This window comes from Gouania willdenowi, chromosome 24, assembly GCF_900634775.1.
Source record: "Gouania willdenowi chromosome 24, fGouWil2.1, whole genome shotgun sequence".
In the NCBI taxonomy this organism is placed as follows: Eukaryota; Metazoa; Chordata; class Actinopteri; order Blenniiformes; family Gobiesocidae; genus Gouania; species Gouania willdenowi.
This window is the reverse complement of record NC_041066.1, coordinates 23,172,291-23,192,595: the sequence shown is the minus strand read 5'-3', so window position 1 is coordinate 23,192,595 and position 20,305 is coordinate 23,172,291. Positions and strand designations below refer to the sequence as shown.

General features: G+C 36.7%; 2 protein-coding genes across 3 annotated transcripts in view; both read left to right on the top strand.

Annotated features, from left to right (window-relative positions):
- adgb (androglobin) overlaps positions 1–1,708 on the top strand; it is a 50,395-nt gene extending 48,687 nt beyond the window's left edge. Inside the window, exons 34-35 of the mRNA XM_028440343.1 lie at positions 968–1,007; positions 1,466–1,708. Coding sequence (XP_028296144.1) covers positions 968–1,007; positions 1,466–1,708 — 283 coding nt within the window. The remainder of the gene's footprint in view (positions 1–967; positions 1,008–1,465) is intronic.
- Positions 1,548–20,305, top strand: part of stxbp5a (syntaxin binding protein 5a (tomosyn)) — a 124,265-nt gene continuing 105,507 nt past the window's right edge. For both annotated transcript variants that reach the window (XM_028439727.1, XM_028439726.1), the window contains exons 1-2: positions 1,548–2,025; positions 8,617–8,714. In XM_028439727.1, coding sequence (XP_028295528.1) covers positions 1,864–2,025; positions 8,617–8,714 — 260 coding nt within the window. In that variant the 5' untranslated portion in view covers positions 1,548–1,863. The remainder of the gene's footprint in view (positions 2,026–8,616; positions 8,715–20,305) is intronic.

The following is a 20,305-nucleotide window of genomic DNA, read 5'->3' as shown; positions in this document are numbered from 1 at the left end:
GTTCTATATTTGTAAATGCTTCAAACATGATTTCTATATTTTTTTTGTGCTGCTTGACATGAATTTCAACTCAAAGTTATTTTGTGTAATTACAACTTATGAGAACGTTATATTTAGTGTTTGGTTAACATTTATGATTATTTATTTATATTAATCTCATTTGTTGCAGCTCGACACAACTTTGTGTCACGCAGCACAAAAAATGATAAAAAGTCATTTTTTTAACAGTATGATAATAAACATGGGACTGGACTGTTTATTCTGTACTAATTATGAGCTACCAAGTCATTTTTATGAGATACTGAGTCATGATACAGACTTACTATCTTGTCAGTATCTCATTATTATGACTTTATCTCAAATTATGATTATGCATCTTATAATTATGAGATAGTATGTCATCATCATTAGATAGTAAGTCAATATTTTGATATACTAAGTCACATTTAAGATAAACTATCTGATAATTATAACTCTTATCTCATAATAATGACTCAGTATCTCTAAATTATGATTTAGCTCATTCTTATGATGGTATGTCATCATTATGAGATGGTATGTTAAGTATGGCCTAATGTCAGAATTATGAGAAAATAAATCTTTATTTTGCTATACATAATTAAGTCATCATTAAGGCGTACTATCTCAAAATTATGAGATACCATTTTATCTTATAATTCTGAGCATGTATGACATAGTAAGTCATTATTTTGAAATGCTGTCATATACTATCTCACAACTATGAGATGCTATCTTATACAATATTTTTATTATTATGACTTAGTATATCATAATTATGAGATGGTATTTCATAACTATAGATATTAAGATAGTATCTTGTTTTTTTGTTTATTATTTTGTAACTGGCGGAAATCGGCTTCAGTTGTACCTGCGTATAATAATAATAATAATAATAATAATAATAATAATAATATATTAAAGTCACTGTATCATTAAACTGCTACAGGGTGAATGAATGGGGAGACTGTGACAATGACGCTCTCCTCGTGAGCAGGAAACAAACGTTGCCATGGTTACTGATAAACGCAGTGCCTGCGCAGATGTCGTTCAGTGCGCTTGCGCAACACGCGTTTGGCCTTAAAAAAAAAATAGTGAGAACAATGCCTTTTTACACACACACGCGCGCGCGCACAGTGAGGCATTCCGCGCTCGTGCACTTTGATGCACGTGTGGATTAAAGAATAAATAATAACATATGGCTGTAATGTGTGCGCGTGCAGAGAATGGCGCGCGCGCACACTTTGAGCGCTGCAGCATCAGAGAGAGAGAGAGAGAGAGAGAGAGAGAGAGAGAGAGAGAGAGAGAGAGAGAGAGAGAGAGAGAGAGAGAGAGAGAGAGAGAGAGAGAGAGAGAGAGAGAGAGAGAGAGAGAGAGAGAGAGAGAGAGAGAGAGAGAGAGATGCTGGGTTTGTGTTTAGTCCATCAGTCATGCGCATGCGCGTCAGCATCAGTACCGCGTTTCCGCTTTGCCTGAGCAACAGCAGCAGCATCAGCTCACGGAGCCGGGAGGGGAGGGAGGGAGGGCAGGCCGAGAGGAAGAGCCGTTCCGCGGAGGAGACGCAGTGAAGCCACAGCCACGGACCGACCGACCGACCGACGGTGTGAGGGAAGGCGCGACCCCCGCACCCCCCGCACCCCCACCAGCACCAGCACCAGCAGCATCATGGACCATGCGTTACAAACCCTAAACACTACAATGTGAGATCCACACAATTTACCAGGGGGGAAAACGTGCGTGTGTGTGTGCGTAAAGAAAGAAAGAAGAAAAGTGGCTCCTACTATTATTATTAATAATAATAATATTTTTACTATCCTCTTCTTCGCTCTTTTCGCGGTTGAGAAAATGAAGAAGTTCAACATCAGGAAGGTGCTGGACGGGCTGAAAGAGGCGTCCTCTTCATCATCGTCATCATCATCATCATCCACGCCGTCGGTCCAAGTGCTGCCCCAGGACAACCATCTGGTCCCTGAGAGCCTTCAGTCCGAGCATTTCCAGCTCTGCAAGGTGGGCGACACAGTCCTCATGACATGTCATCATGTGTTCTATAGTCCCAGGACTCAGTCAGCGACATCACTAGGGCTGTGACCGATACTAAACAATACGATATGTCCCGATACTAAACAATACGATATGTATGTTATGATATATAAGTACAAAATGGTCTGGGATGCATATCATTTCATTTTTTATAAACTTGCAAGAACAATTAAATGGTAACTGTAATTTTGTGTATATTTTTTGTCCTTTTGTGTATTTTACTATAAATGTTTGTTTTTGCAGTCATTTTGTGTATTTTTGCTGTTTTGTTAATATATTTCAATTTTGCTAAACTTGTGAGAATTAGTAAATGGTGACTAATAGGGCTGTACATTGCCATGAATCTGATGATACCATACGATTCATGATTTGCATGTCACGATACACGATATGATATATTCCAATATATCCTGATACTAAACAATACAGTATACAGTACATCGGCATTGTGATATATTGCGACATCCATAATTACAAATTTCACCTTTACAAGTACAAAATGGTATGAAATTCAATTTATTTAATTTTTTTAAACTTGCAAGAACCAGTAAACGGTAACTAACTGTAATTTTCCAGTAATTATTGTATTATTTATGTATTTTTTGTCCTTTTGTGTATTTCACTATAAATGTGTAAGTTTTTGTGTACCTTTGTGTGTTTTGAGGGGTCATTTTGTGTTTTTTTTTCTCCCGCTTTGTCTGTTTTTTAAAGTATTTTTTTTTGTTTTTGTTTTTTGGAGTCACTTTGTTTTGTTTGTTTTGTAAATTCATCAGTTATTTTGTGCATTTTTCTTGTCCTTTTATGTATTTTACTATAAATATATGTTTTCGGAGTCATTTTGTGTATTTTTGCTGTTTTGTGTATCTTTGTGATATTTTGCATATTTAAAGTTTTTGAAACTTGCGAGAACAAGTAAATGCTAACTAACTGTAATTCAAGTACAGATATCAAAAACAATCGGTATGTTTATCAAACTGTCAGACATCGAACCAAACACATCGAAATCATCAATAGTGTAAATAGTAGGGATGTAACGATTCACTCAACTCACGATACGATTCTCTCACGATTTTTTCATTTACAAAATGGGACTGTAGACAAATTTTTTTTTTTTGGGAAAAAAACTAGAAAATACTGTATTATTTTCCTTTTATTTTTCATTGTCAAAAGAATCCCTTGATAAACTATTCAAAACAATGCAATTTAACTAAAAATAAATCTTGAATTAAATAAATAAAGGAATAATACAAATGAAAATGAAGCCTATTGACTTAAATTCTGGTTCTATAATAAACAATGCAAAACTGCATAATAGTTCTTTTTCTTTTAAAAGTGCAACTGAAAATGTATTTTGTGCCTTAACAATTGGACTAAAAAAAAAAAAAACCGTCATTGCACTGATTTACGTCATATTTGTTTGGCGATTCAATTGTCAGAAAATCGATATCAACCGTGATACCTATGAATCGATTTTTAACTGCCTTACGATTAATCGTTACATCCCTAGTAAATAGGGTCAGGTTTACGTAGACAATACATGGTGGACGCGCTTCTAGAGCGTCGAGAGGTCCCGCTGCGCGTCCTGTGTGGCGCGTTTTGAAGCTTTACGGACGGCGGACGCTGTGCGTTATATCACGACTCATCAACCAATCAGGAGCTTTCTCCAACCGTGACGTATTCACAATAATGAAGAAAAAAAACACTAACCAGAGATGGATGGACAGGCACTTTTTTTCTGGAATAGAGCTCCTGTAGTTGGGGTCCTGGTAGGAGATGCGAGCGCCAATGCGGGTCAACAGATCGTCATACTGGGCACGGGAGAGACGGAAGTAGCGCTGAAAGCGACTGTGAATCCAGAAACGGCGCCGAGGCGTAAATAAAGCCAAGCCACTCTCTGGATAATGTAGAGACGTTGAACGGGAGTCGGAGGGGGCGTGTTCAGCTAGGAACTCCAAACTTTATTCTCCATTTAACCACACTTCTTCTCTGACATCACAGTGCACACACAGAAACACAGCCTTCTCCACACAATAATGTTCCCACCATATCACAGTCACTGTGTGAATTATAAACAATATCATCCATTGTATGAACACCACCGGCAACAGGGAAGCCCCTCCCCCAAACGCCATCTCTTCCCGACTTGTTTGGACGCGCGTCCAGAGCATCTTCGACGCTGTTGACAAGCGTCTGATTCAATGAGCACAAGCGTCCAACGAGAGGCGTGAGGCACGATTACGACGCCAGAAACGTGTTTGGTGTGAACGCAGCATTAGAGCAATTAAAGGTTTTTTTCCTGTAAAAACCATGATTAAAAAAAACCAGATTTGGACGTTTTTTTTTTTTTGGACCTCAATGATAATCGCGCGGTGAAATATCACAATTTTTCTTTCGCCGAATCGATTTTTTTCCTTACACCCTTAGAACTCTACATGAATAATTGATTAATGATTAAACTATAACGCACATGTGTTTATTAAAGATGAATTTATGATTTGTTGTTGTCACTGCCATGATGTATTATTCCAATGTGATCCCTGCACCTGATGATAGTACGGAAGCTTATTGCATTCACTGTAGAAAAAACAAGTCAAACTTCAGATAAAAATAAGTAAATAAACAAAATTTCCCTCTTTTTCTGTTTTTAGGAAATTTGAGGAATATTGAAAATTTTAAAACGAAACAAAATATTTCCTACAAAAACAGAAAAAGAGGGTAATTTTGTTTTATTTACTTATTTTTTCCTTCTTCTGTGTGTGCAAATGAGGAATAAGCATTTCCATCAGGCACAGTCGTCCTCTGTGAGTCACTATTTTTACTGTACACATGTCACAGTGTAGAAAGAGCAGAGGTTACACTGTGTGCGCATGGCATGAAGTGTCATAATGAGGGGCTGGGCTACACTGATCCCTGCTTGCATAATCTGCTAGCTTTGGATTAGCAAACGTGTGTGTGTGTGTGCGTGCGTGCCTATCATGCTGTCTTTCTCACACACACACACACACACACACACACACACACACACACACACACACACACACACACACACACTGGTCCAGTGATGGTGCATAAAGTATATATCGGACCCTGTTGGAGAAAATTGAAGCCCTTCCCCTCTTGTTTCTGCCATTATCCCCAACAATAAATAGGGATAATTGAACACTCATGCAATTTACATGCAAAGCATCACTGTATATTAGCCCCACACTGTATATTAACGCTAGATTTCCCCGGTTGTACTCTAATGGTTTAGTGTGGTCTCTTTTATGGAGCCTGTTGTGTGCATGCCTATTGATTTTTATTCACCACATATTTGACTTGCATGGCTTTGCCAGACACGTGTGTATTCTAACATCTCCTTAGAGCTTAGAGAGCAGCTGAAGTATCAATAAGAGCAGAAAGAACTATGGATTATCAGAGAAAAGTTAAGGCAATACAAGTTAAAGTGAAGCTAAACCTGTATCTTTTAATAGAACAGCTCAGAGGACAGATAGTATAGTTAGTCATAATGATAGTTTTAGCTAACGCTAAACACACAGGTGTGTCTGCAGAAGGAGTCTGTGTCTCTAGCTGTGCAAAATGTAAATGGAGCAATAAAAACTGGCAATGGAAACACCAGCACTCAAATATTGCTAATTTTTTTTTTAATTTTTTTTTTTTTATGCTTTCATGAGGAGAGTTTTCAGACATTTCGAGAATGAAAAGTATCGCTAAAGCTCAAATGAAACACTTTTATTTATTAATGCTGCTCTTTTAAGTTTTGTTTTAAGTCTTATTTTTTTACTGAAGCTTTTGTGTCAGATCAGATTGAATTAGCTGAACAAGCTAATATTTTAGTTATTTATATATATATATATATTTTGTAATATGATTACTGTTGGATTTGGTGATTTGATATAAATGATTATAATAGTGATACATTTGTTTGGTTACTTTAATGAATGGATACTGACACACATACCTTGTTTAAATGTAGGAAATAGTCACAAAGTGAGGAAAAGAAAAAAAAAATATTAAAAAAAACAACTTTAGCTCTATTTCATTCATTTTAAAATGTACCCCCTATGCTGTGGAAAAAATTTGGTGAGAACCCGGTTTACGTTTCTTTCTTTTTTATTTGAAGTGCTGAAGTGTAAATGTGCTAATATTTTGTCGTAAATAGGAAATTGCACCTTTTAGCCTGGTTGGTTTTTGTCAAAGTGCTAATATTATTGTGTATGGTTAGTATTAATAGATGTATTTATAGTTAAAGTGCTAATATTATTGTACAGTATATGGTTAGTATTAATAGATGTGTAGCATAAGACTTGATAATTATTCGTACTACATTAGACATCAAACTAAGGAATGCAGAGTGTTCTAAGGAGGTTTGGAACGTCCGTCTTTCTGCAGCCAAGTCTCGTGGGATGAGATTTCACGAGAGTTACGAGGCTCCAAAACGACAATCAATCGAATCGCGTTCAAAGCGCAATTATAGTATGTTGAATAGGGATGTAACGATTAATCGTAAGACAGTTAAAAATCGATTCATAGGTATCACGGTTCACATTGATAGTGTGAAAATTGAATCGCAGTACTTTTTTAAGCAGCAGAGGGCGCCATATATTTATCCTTGTCCATAAGTGTAGGCGGTGGGCGGAATCTGCTACTACTTTCTTTCTGCCCGCCTTCTACTCTTAAACATATTCAAAAATGATTCCTTACCCCTTTAGCACCGAAAGAATATCTGTAATATTACGTGAATATCTGTAAAAGTCACGTTTTTCTATTAGCTCTGTCTGCTAGCATAGCATCTCTTCACTGCTAGAATAGCCGCATGCCAACCGACCACTGGGTTACCAGCGCCCTCTGCTGGTCCAAACAAACATCTGACATAAATACAGTGCATTGACTGTTTTTTTTTTTTTTTAAAGTCCAATTGTTAAGGCACAAAATACATTTTCAGTTGCACTTTTAAAAAGAAAAAGAACTATTATGCAGTTTTGCATTGTTTACTATAGAACCAGAATTTAAATTAATAGTCTTCTTCTTCATTTGTATTATTCCTTTATTTATTTCATTCAAGATTTATTTTTAGTTAAATTGCATTGTTTTGAATAGTTTATCAAGGGATTCTTTTGACAATGAAAATAAAAGGAAAATAGTATTTTCTAGTTTTTTTCCCCAAAAAAATAAAGGAATATTTTTCAGTCATTTGTCTACAGTCCCATTTTGTAAAATAAATTGTGAGAGAATTGTACCGTTAACCCAGAATTGTGAATCGTATCGGGAGTTGAGTGAATCGTTCCATCTCTAATGAAATAATGCTTTTATGTAATGGAAACGCACTCTGTTGTCAATGAACACTAGTGCTAAAAATGTTAACTAGATGTGTCACATGTGGCTTTAGAGAGTCAAATATTAAAGCTTGAAAATGAGCACTAGGCTAAAGGGAAACGATCTGATTCTGGGCGTGTGTGTGTAAACTGTTGTTGTTTTTATTTTTTCCAGACAGGATGAAACCCAGCCTTTTGCTTTTTAGGATCCTTTTATACTCAACGATCTATTTTAGGAGCCTTTTTCTCTCATGTTCCACATTTCACGTGGTTTTCTTTCCCTCTCGGCCTCCCACATGAAGTCGTGATCACACTGAAGTGTGGCATGCACATCAGTGATATTATATTGTAAACTTATTATTGTGATGCATTGGTGTGTCTCTGGGAATGGGTGGTGAACGACTCTGCTTCTATGACATCAGTCAGTCACTGGTGGGCTTTTGGATTTGTTTGCTTAGCGGCAGAAGGCTAAAGCGTGTTACATAAGAAGCACTCAGCAGCAGAGACACCTGGCTTTGCTCACTCAGAAACATCACAGTGAGCTTCTGCTGTGAATCTATAGATCTATACGCACCTAGAGAGAAACACTAACCCCTTCAACCACATCCATGCACAAAGTTGTTTCTTTAATCTCAAAATAACTTTTTAGATTTGGCCCAGATTTCTGTGTTCACACTAGAAATGGAGAAAAAGCAATATCACGATATATGTAGATTTATATCCTGACAACAAGTAGTGTTTGAATGGAAAAACGCTATTCATTATATATTTTATTATATATAAAAATGGTATTTCTCCTTTAATTATCTCTTCAATGAAGAATATTTGTGACTTTTGCTACATATACTGTTGTCACGTGTTCTGATTTGTAAATTTGTATGTGGAAATGCCACCAGGGGGCGCACAACCCAACAATAATGGCCACTGCTATCGTTTTAAACCGTACCTGTAGTGAATTTTACTCCATCAACAGGAGATAAATTATAAACTTTTTCTGTGTCTTTTTTGTGAGACACGTTTGTAGCTAATTAGCTTGGAAGAGTCATCTTGGCTGTAGTGACACAGTTTGTAACCAGACTAATTGATGATTCGTAGCGTTTCATCTCTGCATACCATTGTATCCATTTTCTAGTCTTAAATTGTTAGAACTATGTGTTTTAGTGGAATATTACACTATTGTGAAATGCACATGATTGATGTCCTCTCTTACATTCTCATCTCATTATTTCTTCTATTTTTGCAGACTGTCCGTCATGGTTTCCCTTACCAACCGTCGTCCATGGCGTTCGATCCCGTACAGAAGATCCTGGCCGTGGGCACTCAGAGCGGAGCCCTCAGATTGTATCCTTTCAGTCTTACTCAGGTGGTTACGCTGTGCGCCGCGGGCCCGTGGCAGCTCCACGGGGCGTCTGCGTCCCCGCGAGGCAGCAGCAGGTAAGTGAACAGATGTCTGAGCTTTTTTACACTCGACTACTGCAGTATGCTTTACACTGCAGCAGCAGCAGCAGCAGCTTTTGATAGCTCAGCTCAGTTTGATGATGATGATGATGATGATGATGATGATGCCCTGGAGAACCTGGAGAACCTGAAACATGAACGTAAACGTTTGTTTGTCCTCACATTAATGCGTAAGAAGACGAGGGAGGAAAACACATGAGGAGACAAGGTCAACGCTGCTTTTTTCCTCTTTTCATTGCTTATCAGTGATGAGGGTTGAGGTCACTTACAATTACATCTTCAATTATCCATGTTTAATTACAATTCAGTTACGATTACAGTTACAGCATTTTTTTTCCATTTACAATTAACTTGCAATTATTTTTTTATCTTTAGAAAGTCAACTACAATTACGTTCTCAATTACTAAAGTTCAATTAAATCAGGATTGGGGGATTCATTACATTTTTCAGTTCCAATTACATTCTCAATTACCCATGTTCAATTACAATTCACTTACGATTGCAGTTACCAGCATTTTTTCAAATTACAATTAAATTACAATAATTTTTTTTTTTATCCCCAGTCAATTAAAATTGTTTTCAATTACTAAAGTTCAATTCCAATTAATCACAATCAATGTTTTTCAGTTACAATTACGTTCTCAACTACCCATGTCACAATTACAGTACCAAGCATTTTTTTTCCTCAGAAAGTCAATTACAATTACGTTCTCAATCACTAAAGCTTAATTACAATTAACAATCAGGGTTGGGGTCAAGTACATTTTTAAACTACAACTACGTTTTCAATTGTCAGTGCTCAATTACAATGCAATTACAATTACGTTTTTGTAATTGAAAAATAAAATTACAATTATTTTCCCCCTGAAATCAATTACGATTACGTTCTCAATTAATAAAGTTCAATTACAATTACGTTCTTAATTACTAAAGTTCAATTACAATTAATCACAACAGGTTGGGGTCAGTTGCATTTTAAAATTACAATTATGTCTTCAATTATCCATGTTCAAATACAATTCAGTTACGGTTACAGTTACCTGCATTTTTTCCAGTTACAATTAAATTACAATTGTTTTTATCCTCAAACTGAATTTCAATTATGTTCTCAATTTTTCAAGTTCAATTACAACGAATCACAATTACTGAGCTTGAAATAAATAACCTAATAAAAGGTAACAACCTCTTGTGTTAGCTTTCTGTTAGCATCTCTAATGCTAACGGGTCCTAAATCAGCTGTAAAATACACTAAAAACTAATATCTATCATCTAATGTATTTCCTATCTATTGATTACCTTGTTAGGCTTCATAATTAATGAAAATATAGGTATTAATATTTATGGTGTGGGCGTCTGAGCCTTTTTTGTGTCAGTATACCCCAAGATTTCATTTTTTTAAATGTTAAAATGTGGGAGAGCTTGATATGAAACATATTTTGATAATTATTAACTACATACTGTATGTATAGAACTGTAACATGGTTCCCCAGTTTTGCGTTAAATTGTGATTTATATTATAAATTGTTTTTTATAGAATTGTCATGGCATTTATAATTACAAAGTCAATTATCTAAACTCAATTGTAATTTAATTACAACAGCAACAGATTTTTGAAAATACAATTGTAATTGACCTCTGTGTTTCACTTCCATAGAGCTACGTGTAGATGTAGCGCTAGTGGCGTCTGGTGTGAGTTGTCTGTGCGTTGTGAGCACATTTACACACGCGCGTGGGGACGACAGCTTGCGACGAAACGACGCCACGGGGAGTTGTACAGCTTTAGAAAAAGTCGCCTGAGCACGGCTGCCTTTACAGGTCCGCCATGTGTTCTTCTGCACATTCAACAGTCGGCGTCGACTCGTTAGTGTGATGAAGAGCTGTCGCTCATTTCACCTGCTGCCAGAGAAGTCTGTGTTAAACTGCACAGGAAAGAGACACCAAATATAGATATTCTTTTATTAAATATCTTCTATGTGAGCGCATACACAGTTAAAGGGATCCTCCACTGTTTTTACAAATGTGGCCAAAAATCTTTGAAATGTCCTTATTAGTAGATCTATGTCTAATAAAACACATTATTATGCCTCACATTGGCTTTTTTTTACCTTTTAAAAATCCATCCATCCATCCATCTTCTCCCGCTTAGCCGTTTCCGGGTCGCGGGGGCAGCATCCTCAGTAGGGAGGCCCAGACTTCCCTCTCCCCGGCCACTTCCTCCAGCTCTTCCGGGGGGACCCCGAGACGTTCCCAGGCCAGCCGAGAGACATAGTCTCTCCAGCGTGTCCTGGGTCTTCCCCGGGGCCTCTTTCCGGAGGGACGTGCCCTGAACGCCTCACTAGGGAGGCGTTCAGGGGGCATCCTAATTAGGTGCCCGAGCCACCTCATCTGGCTCTTCTCGATGCGGAGGAGCAGCGACTCTACTTTGAGCCCCTCCCGAATGACTGAGCTTCTCACCCTTTTAAAAATGTAACTACAGTTTTAGAGCCTGATTGATGATGTCACACGGCCCCAGTGCCTGTAAACATACAAACCATAGTTTTCTAGTATTTAGCCTAATTTTTAGATCATTTAGCAGCTTTTTTCAGTCAAAATAACAACTTGTGCTTCTTTTAATCGCTCTAAAAAATCAGGAAAAGTTAAAGATGTCGATGTAAACCTGTTTTTTTTTTTTTTTTACCGAAAGACGACAAAAAGAGTTCAGTCAGGACCGCCGTATTTTGGCTTCAAGAGTGTTGAGTGGGAACAGCTACAGTACACGCCCACTGTCGTAAATACTGAACAAGTTTAATATCTACGATTGTCGACCCGTTTCAGAGTCGAATATGGCTCAACAAACCTCAGACCATGAGATCACCTTCACCTGGGAATGTTGGGATGTTGTCGCTTTCTTACATGTTTGGCCCCTGAACTCAAATAAGTTTGACACCGCTGCATTCGATGATCTTGTGTTTTCCGTCTTTGGTTTGGAAAGAGAAAAATTGTGACAATAACAGCGTGTGTGCGTGTGCGTGTGTGTGTGTGTCTTTAGAAACCCACATCATCTTCCTCTGACTTTGTTCTCTACTGTTAATCTGTGACTTTGAAATGGAATGAATGAACACAGAAAAGTCTTTTGCTGTTGGAGTGAAGAGATCGAGGCTTATCTGGTATTATTTTTCCTCTGTTCCTCTCCTTATCTGATGAGAACGATTTCTCAGATGAAGAGAATTTAATGAAGACTTTCCAACTTGTGTAGTTTTCCTAAAAATCTCAACAATGTAACCCATGTGTCGCGGTTTTAATTGTTGCGTTTTTTTTTAGTGGGTTTGGGTTTTTGTTTAAGCACTCCATACAGTGCAGAACCTTTCTTTTTTCTTTTTTTTCTTTTTTTTTCTTTATTATCAATGTTAAATTACGGTTAGTTACCTTAATTTTTTACAATTAAATTGAATTACAATTAAGTTCTCATTTACTAAAGTTCAATTACAATTAATCACAATCAGGGTTGGGGTTAATTACATTTTTCAGTTATAATTACGTCTTGAATTATGCATGTTCAATTACAATTAAATTACGATTACAGTTACCCGCATTTTTTCCAATTACAATTAAATTACATTTGTTTTTTTTCACCTCAGAAAGTGAATTACAATTACGTTCTCATTTACTAAAGTTCAATTACAATTATTCACAATCAGGGTTGGGTTAATTAAATTTTTCAGTCACAATTACGTCTTCAATTATCAGTGTTCATTTACAACGCAATTACGATTACGTTGACTGACATTTTTTCTAATTACAACTAAAATTACAAAGTAAAGTAACTACGATTAGTTGCCAGCATTTTGTCCAATTACATTGAAATTACAATTATTTATCCTCAGAAAGTCAGTTACAATTACGTTCTCAATTACTGAAGTGCAATTACAATGTATCACAGTAATTAATTAATTGCACTAAGGTTTGAGGTCATTTTTGGTTCAAAAGCTTTTCTTGGACGTGTGTGTTTGCCCTTTATGCTGACTCTGCTGATTCTGCACAGGACGAGGTAAATGAGGCAGTCTTTCCCCTTTTTTCAAGACCTAATGTCCAAGAATAGAATCCTTATTGATCTGTGTGTGCTAATGCTCTGAGACACACACACACACACACACACACACACACACCAATCTGAGCCAATTGAATTCCGCTCGTTTTCTTGCAGCAGAAGAAGTCGTGTGGATGTTTGAAGCAGGTTTTTTTGCTGAGCGAGCAGTCGCCATAAATGAGTTCTCCTTTGAGTCAGTGACTTGATTTCAGGCACAAAGATAAATAGGCTGTTGTTCTTTTAAATCGAGCTTTAACCTTTTTTTAGCAGAGTTTCTGAATGCTGGAGATAATTAAGGAAACTCTGAGTAAATACAGAGAATAGCCAGGATGGAAAGTGACTGAACTCAACTTATTTAACATATAGACTCATGCTTATGACCTGCATAAGGCGGACGTACAATGTGTGATTTTTGGCTTATTTTGAGTCGATTTTCTTTTTCTTTTTTTTTTTTCCCTTCTCTGCACATGCTGTCAAATGTCTACAGTACCATAAGTACAATCATTATGAGACAGCAATGCATGTTTTGTTATTGCAATGAAATAAATTAATTAATTTCATTGCTTAATTGTGACCACCACCAGCCCTCCCTAAGGAAGGGTAAGAAACATTTTATTAAAGGGAGGATATAAAAAGGGAGAGCGGTGTTACACCTAGGTGGAGGGGGAGGGGAGCAGGCAGGAAATAGAAAGGGTGGGGAAGAATAGATTATTTTACAGTGAGAGTGAGATGTGAAGTTGTAGTAGAACATATTCTGTTGTTTTGGAGACGCTTTGTGTTTTCTGTCATTTGGGGAATTTTTGTTGTTCATTTGTGCTTTGTGGAGTCACTTTCTGTATTTGTGTGTGTTTTCTGTCATTCTCTGTAATTCTGTTGATATTTTGTGTTTCTTTGGGAGTCAGTTTGTGTGTAAGTGGTTGTTTTGTGTCTGTTGTCATTTTGTGTATTTTATGAGTCAATCTGTGAATTTTCGGAATTCTGTGTTTGTTTTTGTTACTTTTGTGCATTTTTTTTTTTTTTTTTTTTTTGTTTGGAGTCATTTGGTGCGTTATGTTGGTCTTCATATTCCTTCCAACTTCTTGAATCACAATCTTTGGTTACAAGTGAACATAAATGATTTTTTAGAAGAATTTGAGCACTAAGAAAATGTCTTCTTTTTTCATCCTTGTTTCGTTGTTTTTCTCTGTGATTAAAGGGTTCTCCCTCCCTGTGTCTGACTGTGCAAATGTTGAAGTGGTCTTGGACTGAAAAGCAAAAGAGAGAATTTTGGGCTGATATCAGAGACATTAGGAAGCAACAACCCTCCCAGTTGTTTTGTGACCTGCAGCGTGTTGGAATCACCTTCACCGCTAGTAAAACAAAGCGAGCGTGTGTTTGTGCTGCAGCTGTCTTTATCAAAGCCCTGTTTGTGTGTGTGTGTGTGTGTGTGTGTGTGTGTGTGTGTACCTGGTTTCATCTTTCATGCTCCCTAGATGCACTCGAGATCCTTTTCTTCTCTCGGGCCTTTCTAAAACTCATAGTGCTGCATCAGGACCGAAACAGACGCTGCTTCGTCGACAGCGACTTCTGCCAAACTGGCCCTGGGTTGAGGGTGATTAAAGCACTGCTGCCATATTACCACTGTTTAATAATTCAGTGGAGCTTTTACTCATCGTACTCTCTGCCCTTTACCTCCGTCAGCTCCTGATCGCTCCGTGCTCGCATTTCTGCTTGTTTAAGTGAGACAAACGACTTTTGAGTATCAGTTATGTACTGTACGTGTATGTTGACTGATCTCATTTAGAAAGAAAAATCAGCCACAAGTAGAAACACACTCACAAACTAGAGTTTGACTGAAATGGGATTTTCAAAGGTCGATGCCGATACCGATTTTTTTTGATATTTAAAGTCGATTTTGGAAGCTGATATTTGAGACCGATATACTTTTTTTTTTTTTTTTTTTTAAGCACATTGATTATTAAAGACAATTAAAACACTCATATGATATAAATGTATATATTAGAAATTAAATTAAATACACCATTAAAACTCAACATTTATTGAACTTTAAAGCTAAGGTAGGTAATTTTCTCCAGATACACTTTTTAAGTTTTTGGTTGAAATGTCTTTACATCCTGACAGAAATTAAGATCTTATGTGCTCTGAAAAAGGAATGAGGAAAATCCATCATCTGTAGCAGCTGTAAACCTGTAATAACTTCGATCAATGGAAAAAACCAACCATTTTTTTTTTTTTGAACCAATCACGTCTCCCTGATCGTTCTCGACCCTTCGCATACACGAGCTCACACTGAAAGCACATCACCGCTGACAGAGTTAAAACAGAATTTTTGGTCACATTTTTTAACATACAGTATATAATGGTCAAGTTTATTGTTTACTCACTGCTGAATGAGACATGAGACAATGAAGTTTCTATACAATACAATCGATGAGCTGAGCTCCTATTCTGCAGCAGCTGTGCTTGTGCATGTGAGTGAGAGGGAGCACAGAGGGGAGGGGTGAGCGGGGTAAAGGCGGAGCCATCAGGGAGGCTACGTTCAAAATTATGCTAGCTTTTGAAAATCGCACACCCTACCTTTAAATACACCCATACACAACCAAGTGAAACAAAAAGTACAGGACAGGTAAGTAGCAGTAATTAAAGCACGGCAACAATATACAATGTAAACTAAATACCTGTTTTACGTATTACCACTCACTCTTCCCACCACCATTATAGCTAAGCTTCACACTTCTCACCATATGCACAACTACAACATCACATCTCACTTTATTTTAATCAACTTTTTTCCACCCTTTCTATTTCCTACCTTGAGTCTCTCCTCCCTGTTCCCTTCCCCCCTCACCCAGGTGCCCTTCCTATAATAAAGTGTCTCTTACCCTTCTTTAGGAAGGGCTGGTGATATCTATATATATATATATATATATGTAAGTGGAGAAAATACAAAAGTAAAAAAAAATGCAACAAAGAAAATACAAATATTTATTTATTTATTTTTTTAACTTTTATTCATTTAATCATTTATCTTATACATATAGAAATGTTTTGTTTTTATTTTTGCTTTCATTTATTTTAAATTTTTGGAGGTTTGGGGTCACAACAAAATATACGAGAAATGTTAATGAGGGGGCTGTCCTATATTTTTATTTGTATTTATTTATTTAATGATGTATTTTAACTTTATTTACTATCCCCGTCACAAAGTGTGGAGATATAGGTTTGAGCTCTGTCCGTCCGTCTGAGTTCAAGTGGACAGAAAGTGTTTAAGATAGGATAACCAAATTCGGTGTGTGGCTTTAGGGTATCAATACTTAGATGGAGTTCGAAAATGAGAAGCGTGCAATTATTTTTTCTGAAGTTATTGCCCTTATTCTGGTTTTTTTGCTCTGTTTGAGGTATCTTCAAAGCGGACAGTTAGTCATTTTATATTCTGATGTGATCATATCTTCTTATGTATACATCTAAGTTAGATTTAGGACATTTAGGAAAACGTTGTGAGTTATAATGAGAACCAATCTGGTGGGCGATGTTGATGACTGTCTGCTTGTTTCATTTTGGCAGGTTTGGTCCTCCATACCTGTGACTCATCATAATTCAGGAGAATTTGCAAAGTTTGTGTTCGCTCGAAAACAGTGTTTGTGTAGGAAAATAAAGTTTGCACACAGGGCAAATATAAAAAAGGGTCGAAATAAACATTCTTTTAGACTCCAAGGTTGAAAAACACTGTTTTCTTATATGCACGTCAGAGGACATTGACATATATACTGTATATAAGTTTTAAATGTTTGGCAAAAATAATATTGTTGCAGCTTCTCTTCAGTCAGTTTTTAATGCACATTTCCACATAATTCTAATTAGCACTTAGCTTTTCCTAGCTTACACGTCATGATGTTAGCTTTGTGTTAAATGTTATGTTTCTTGGAGATTAAAGCCTTATCTGTAGTGAAGCAATAAATAATCTGTGCCGTATTGATGGTCAAAGCTATCTCAGGATCAACCACACGATGATTTATGATTCAGAATCTGACTCAGTTTAAACCGTGATGGGTTCGGTTGTGTTGAATAGAAGCTGTGTGCAGCCCCCTCAGACCCCACGGACTAGGAAACGACAACCAGGGACACGCGGCGCTGTCAGGGGGAAGTGATTTATGAAAAGATTTGTCTCGCACAGCGGCTCGGCAGGTCGCGATGGAGGCTCGTGTTCCCACTGCATCGATTTGTGCTCGTATTGGTGCTATAGTCAATATCCTTCTCCAATGAAACGTTGCTCTCACCATCAAAGCAATTTACTGTTACCCACTGGTTTTATCACTGGGAGACCATGTGGTCAGGAAGAGAGCAGAAGCACTCAGCGTGACGTGTTGGTTAGCAGTTTTAATAACTAAGGTTTACAGTAAACATCTTCAAAGGTCTAGAGCAGAGATGTTCTACTTTTATCACAAATGTAATTTTATCTGATCTCAGGGCCAAATTATTAACATTATTCATGTCAGTAATTACGGGAGATTAATGAGCAATCTGAGCATTCATGTTTTTACAGTCATTTTGCATATTTTATTCAGTCTTATTAGTGTTTTTTTTTAATTGTCATTTTATGTGAGTTTTTGTTGCCATTTCTGTGTTCCTGAAGTCATATTAGTGTTTTTGTTGTCATTTTGTGCATCGTTATTGTCATTTTGTGGGTTTTTGGAGTCATTTAGTGTTTTTTTTTTTCCTATTGCCATTTTGTGTTTTTCTTTTAAAATTTGTATTTTTAAATTTTGTATCCTTTTCAAAACATTTTGTGTATTTTTGGAGTCCTTTTGTGTACTTTTATTGTCATTTTGTGGATTTTTCTGTCATTTTGTGTGATTTCTCAAGTCATTCTGTGCTTTGTTATTGTGAATTTTTGCGATTTTTGTGGATTTTTCTGTCATTTTATATGATTTTTTTTTTTTTGCATTATTTTGTGTGTTTTTGGATTTATTTCATGCACAAAATTAGTCCGAGGACCACCAGTTTCCCATGTCTGGTCTAAAGGAATCATGATACACACTATTAAAAGCAATTCTAACTCACAAAACACAAATACACTATCCAGATGGTCTTTTGTCTGTCATTACACACAAGTTGCCTGTGACCTACACAGCTCTGATCATGTTGGTTCTTGTCTGTCCAGTGATATAAATATCACCTCATGGTCCATGCTATAAATCTTGCTTCTTACTGAGGCCTTACTGTCCTCCATCACATCACTTGTGACTTACACTATGAATATGATGCATCTGGATTTTATGTGTTAGCCTTAAAAAACTACCAGTGACAAAACATTTCTGGTGTTTTCACTGAAAGTTGCAGCAAAATGTTGTTTATTTTACACAGAACGATCTGAATCAGGCTGAAAATGAATGTCAGTAAGAATAAATCGCAGAAAGAATGAAGTAAAAACACTCCTTATCCCACAATGCAATGCGTGAGACTTTTTGTTTACTGTGGAGATCAAAACGAACGTTCAAGCAGAAATTTTAACCTTTTACATCTTTTTTTCCCCAACCAAACAATCTTCGATTTATTGATCTTTTTTTTTTATCTGATTAAAAAAAGAATGATCTTAAATTGTGCGCTGACAACAGGACGGTGTACATTTTAAGACATCCTCAAGTCTATGAGTGAGGTATCAGGAAAACTAGTGCTGTTAAAAAAAGTGTGTGAATAATTAATTATGCTCTGTAATTAATTAATCTAATTAATCTCCTTTTTAATCACACCTAACAATTGCTAGGAAATGCCCTCAACTTCATCAAAACATTGATTTATAACAAAGTGGCTTCATGAAGTCCTTTGTTTGTTTTTAACAGACTAGAACAGATTCAGGCGTAGACATTTACATTCCTGTGTTTGAGACTCGTCCCACGTGTCATATTGATGTGTACTTTAATCAATCTCCAACTAATGGAAAATACAAATGAAATCAAATGTCATACGTAGTGCTTTTTGTTGCTTTTTCTCTCCTTCAGATAATATTTATCCTATGAGTTTATTTATTTGTCAGTCACGGCGTGCATGTAGCAGTTAGCACTGTCCGACTGTCCATGCTAGCTGCTACATGTTTAGCATTGAGATGGTAGCGAAGGCAAACTCTTTCTTTCACAAGTTGCACACAATTAGGTTTTAGTTTTTAAAAGCCAAATTTACGCAAACAAAGCTGAGCAGCTCAACATGTCTTGTTATTGTAGCCTGTGCATCAGTATTATGGGTAAACCAGGAACTCTTGAAATGAGAATGGTCCCAATTGAATTGCTCAATTCACTTTGGAACAATTTAGGTTTAGAGACGTAGATTAAAGCCAAATGTGAATCATTTTTATCCACATAATTTTTCAAAGGTACATTGTCAATTAATTGAAATGTTTACCAAATTAATTGTTTGAAATACTATTGATAAAATACAGCATTAAAATACATTTTAATAACTGTTTTGCACTGTGACAGTGTACAATACCAAACATTTTGGGAGTTTTGTACTGTTTATATGTAATGTTGACGTTTTTTTTGTTGTGTGTGCATTCGTGGAATTAACCTGACTTGACGATGTCGGAAAAAGACGTCTTCTCAACGTTGATTCATCGTGGTAATTAAGGCTCGACATTTAAAAAAAAAAAAATTGTATTGGATAATAAATGTTACTAAAACACACCAGGATATAAACTTGGTAACTGTGGATAATACTGAATAATGATTTGTAATAAACAGAAGCACATATTCGCGGATGCTACGTGGCTGTTTAAATTTGTGAACAGAAATCGCTTCAAACGTTGACCATCATATCAAGGTCCAGACGAGGTCGTGGTCGTGAACGTGATCTGGAGCTCCGTGGACGTCGGATGTTTAGTGGGATAGAGAGCACCGTCACATTGACTTTAAATGAAAAATATAGCGTCCTATACGCCGTAAAATACGGTACAACAGACAAGATTGTCGGTTTGGGTCTGCCTCTACTATTCATTTCTCCATGATATGGACAAACAGATATGACTGCACAGCGTGTTCCCTCCTTTTCCAACTCTACACCCAGATTTTTAAAGCCTTAGTTTTATATTAACTGTATTTTTTGCATTAATACTGATTTGTGGTTAAAAAAAAAAAAGCAGGTTGTTGTGTCTCAAAGAAGGCTAACATCTGATAGGATTCTTCATACGACTGTAGAAGGGTCACCTTGAAAACTGCATTGCCACTTATGTGATACATGTAACTGTTATTATGTGATAGTGTTGTGTCATTATTGTGGGACTGCAGAGATGGCAATGTTTAAGAGAAATGTGTTGTTGGATGGAGTGTGTGACGAGCCGTGACCACCCTAATGGCTGTGGGCTGTAGCCTCGCTAACATCTAGATGCTCTATCTTTTTCTTCAAGGTCCTCCTCAT